The sequence below is a fragment of the Bison bison genome, unplaced genomic scaffold, assembly GCF_000754665.1.
Source record: "Bison bison bison isolate TAMUID 2011002044 unplaced genomic scaffold, Bison_UMD1.0 scf7180017855836, whole genome shotgun sequence".
Taxonomy (NCBI): Eukaryota; Metazoa; Chordata; class Mammalia; order Artiodactyla; family Bovidae; genus Bison; species Bison bison.
This window is the reverse complement of record NW_011486409.1, coordinates 7396-10159: the sequence shown is the minus strand read 5'-3', so window position 1 is coordinate 10159 and position 2764 is coordinate 7396. Positions and strand designations below refer to the sequence as shown.

At 36.2% G+C, this 2764-nt stretch overlaps 1 protein-coding gene across 1 annotated transcript; it reads left to right on the top strand.

The window, feature by feature from the left end:
* Window positions 1–501: 501 nt before the first annotated feature.
* Window positions 502–2198, top strand: LOC105002446 (zinc finger protein 501-like; the record flags this gene model as incomplete). The annotated part of the gene is given in 2 exon segments (XM_010859059.1): window positions 502–1672; window positions 1923–2198. Coding segments are annotated over 2 exon segments (1447 nt in total), but the record flags the coding sequence as incomplete, so codon positions are not given.
* Window positions 2199–2764: the final 566 nt, after the last annotated feature.

Here is a 2764-nt window from a genome sequence, read left to right as displayed (position 1 = left end):
TATTTATATGGACATAAACAAATGGAGATAGTTATACATAATGCAAATGTTACTGCAAAAAGAAATGAGCAACGTGAGTCAAATTTGGAAAAATACCAAGTTCAGTCTTCAACGTCTGCTGAGAAATGTAAGTGTTTAAGAGAAAATGCCCATCGTTTTTTGAAAAATAAAAGTTCTCTAAAAGGGAACATGGAAAATCTGAAAGGTAATCTAGTCTTTACTGCAAATACTGTTTCAGACAATTCTGAAGGTAGGCTTCGACTAAATATGCATTCAAGCATGTCTGAATACCTACAATTTAACAATGAGAGGACAAACTCACAATTTAATCAATTTGAGGGATCTGTGAGCAGGGGGTCATTTTTGTTCCCACAAGAGATATTTTCTCTCCATTCCAAGATGTATAATGTTGATGATAATGGAAGAGATGCCCTCCAGCCATCATTGTTCAGTACATCTCGTGATATGGTTAATACACAGGAGCTTTGCATGTATAATAAAATGAGTCAGGCCTTAAGGAAGAGCTCCAGCTCCAATAATTACCGGAGTATTTATGGTGGAGTAAGAAGGTATTCAGGCAGTGAAACTGGGTATACGGTTGAAGGAGACTCAAACCTTATGAAACATCAGGAACCTGAATCTTCAAACAAGGATTCTAAAAGTAAGACATTTAGAAATACCTTTGATCAAATGGCATGTTTTTCTCTAGATAAGAGTACCTGTAGTGAAGAGAGGACTTTTCGTGAATATGGTAAGGTTTCTAATCAGTCTTCAGAACTTATTCAACAGCAGACAGTTCAGAATCCACAGAAAGAAAATAAGTGTAATATATGTGGAAATGTCTTTAGTAAAGCATCCAATCTAAGTAAACATAGGAAAATCCATACAGGAAGGAAACCTTTCAAATGTACAGATTGTAGCAAAGCGTTTAACCGTCGTTCACATCTTACTCAACATCAGCGAATTCACACTGGAGAGAAACCTTATAAATGTACAGAATGTGGCAAAGCCTTTCCTTACAGTTCAAGTCTTACTGAACATCAGCGAATTCATACTGGAGAGAGACCTTATAAATGTACAGAATGTAGTGTAGCCTTTGTCTCTTCCTCACATCTAACCTATCATCAGCGAATTCATACTGGAGAGAAGCCTTATAAATGTAAAGAATGTAACAAAGCCTTTCATAGTCGCTCACTTCTTACTAAACATCAGCGAGTTCATTCTAGGGAGAGACCTTATAAATGTAAAGAGTGTAACAAAGCCTTTATTCAGCGCTCACATCTTACTAAACATCAGAAAATTCATACTGGAGAGAGACCTTATAAATGTAAAGAGTGTAACAAAGCCTTTATTCAGCGTGCAAATCTTACTAAACATCAGCGAATTCATACGGGAGAGAGACCTTATAAATGTAAAGAGTGTAACAAAGCCTTTAATCAACGCTCAAGTCTAACCTATCATCAGCGAATTCATACTGGAGAGAGGCCTTATAAATGTAAAGAATGTAACAAAACATTTGTCAATCGCTCACAACTTACCCAACATCAGGGAATTCATACTGGAGAGAGACCTTATAAATGTAAAGACTGTAACAAAGCCTTTATTCAAAATTCAGATCTAACCTATCATCAGCGAATTCATACTGGAGAGAGGCCTTATAAATGTAAAGAGCGTATCAAAACCTTTATCCTTAGCTCACATCTTACCTAACATCAGCAAATTCATACTGGAAAGAAAACTTATCATTGTACACAGTGTGGCCAAACCTTTATTTGTCATTCAAAGTTAATTGTACATCATCAAATCCATACTAGGGAGAAACCATACAAGTATAAAGAATGTGGCAAAAGCCTTTATTACGAGATCGGACCTCTGTCAACATCACCGAATTCATACCGCGGATAGACGTTATCAATGTACAGAATGTGGCAAGGCTTTTATTATGTGTTCTAGGCTTACTAAACATCAGCGAATACATACTGGGGAGAGACCATATTCATATGTTGAATGTGGCAAAGCCTTTGCTTGCAACTCAACACTTACTCAACATTGGCGAATTCATACTGGAGAGAGACCTCATAAATGTAAAGACTGTAACAAAGCCTTTCATCGTCGCTGATTGCTGATTCAACATCAGCGAGTGCACACTGGAGAGAGACCTTATAAATGCACAGCATGTGGCAAAGCCTTTAGTCGGAGTGATCATCTCACTAAATATCTGAGAACACACACTGGAAAGAAACTCTAGTAATAGCACAAGTGATGGAAGAGATTTTCCCTAAATGTGCATCAGAAAACAAGAGTTTATATGAGAAACCTATGGAGATGATGTAACGAATATGTAGAGAGGTATTTAATAAAAATTTAAATCGAAATAAATATCAGAGATTGCATACTAGAAGGCATTTCATCAGTCCTCTTTTCTGAAGTTTCTCTGAAGGAGAATGACTGTAGTGAGTACTCCATAGTTAAAACACATATAGACAGTGGATATATTAGCATAAATCGTGAGAAGAAGGTTGATGGTTAGAAAGTTACAATTCTTAGTAATGTATGTATGCTTGTTAATAATGACGTGATTTGAGATTATTTGAAGTGAATGTTATTAAGCCCTCAAATCATCCATACTATGCTTTCTTTCTAGTGTGTTTGCAGACATAGATTTTTGATGGTTTATTACAGATTAGCCTTTTTGTATTGTGTTGCAACCATTTCTATCTATCCTCCATTAGAAGATGAAGGATACCGTACTGTAAAATGGACA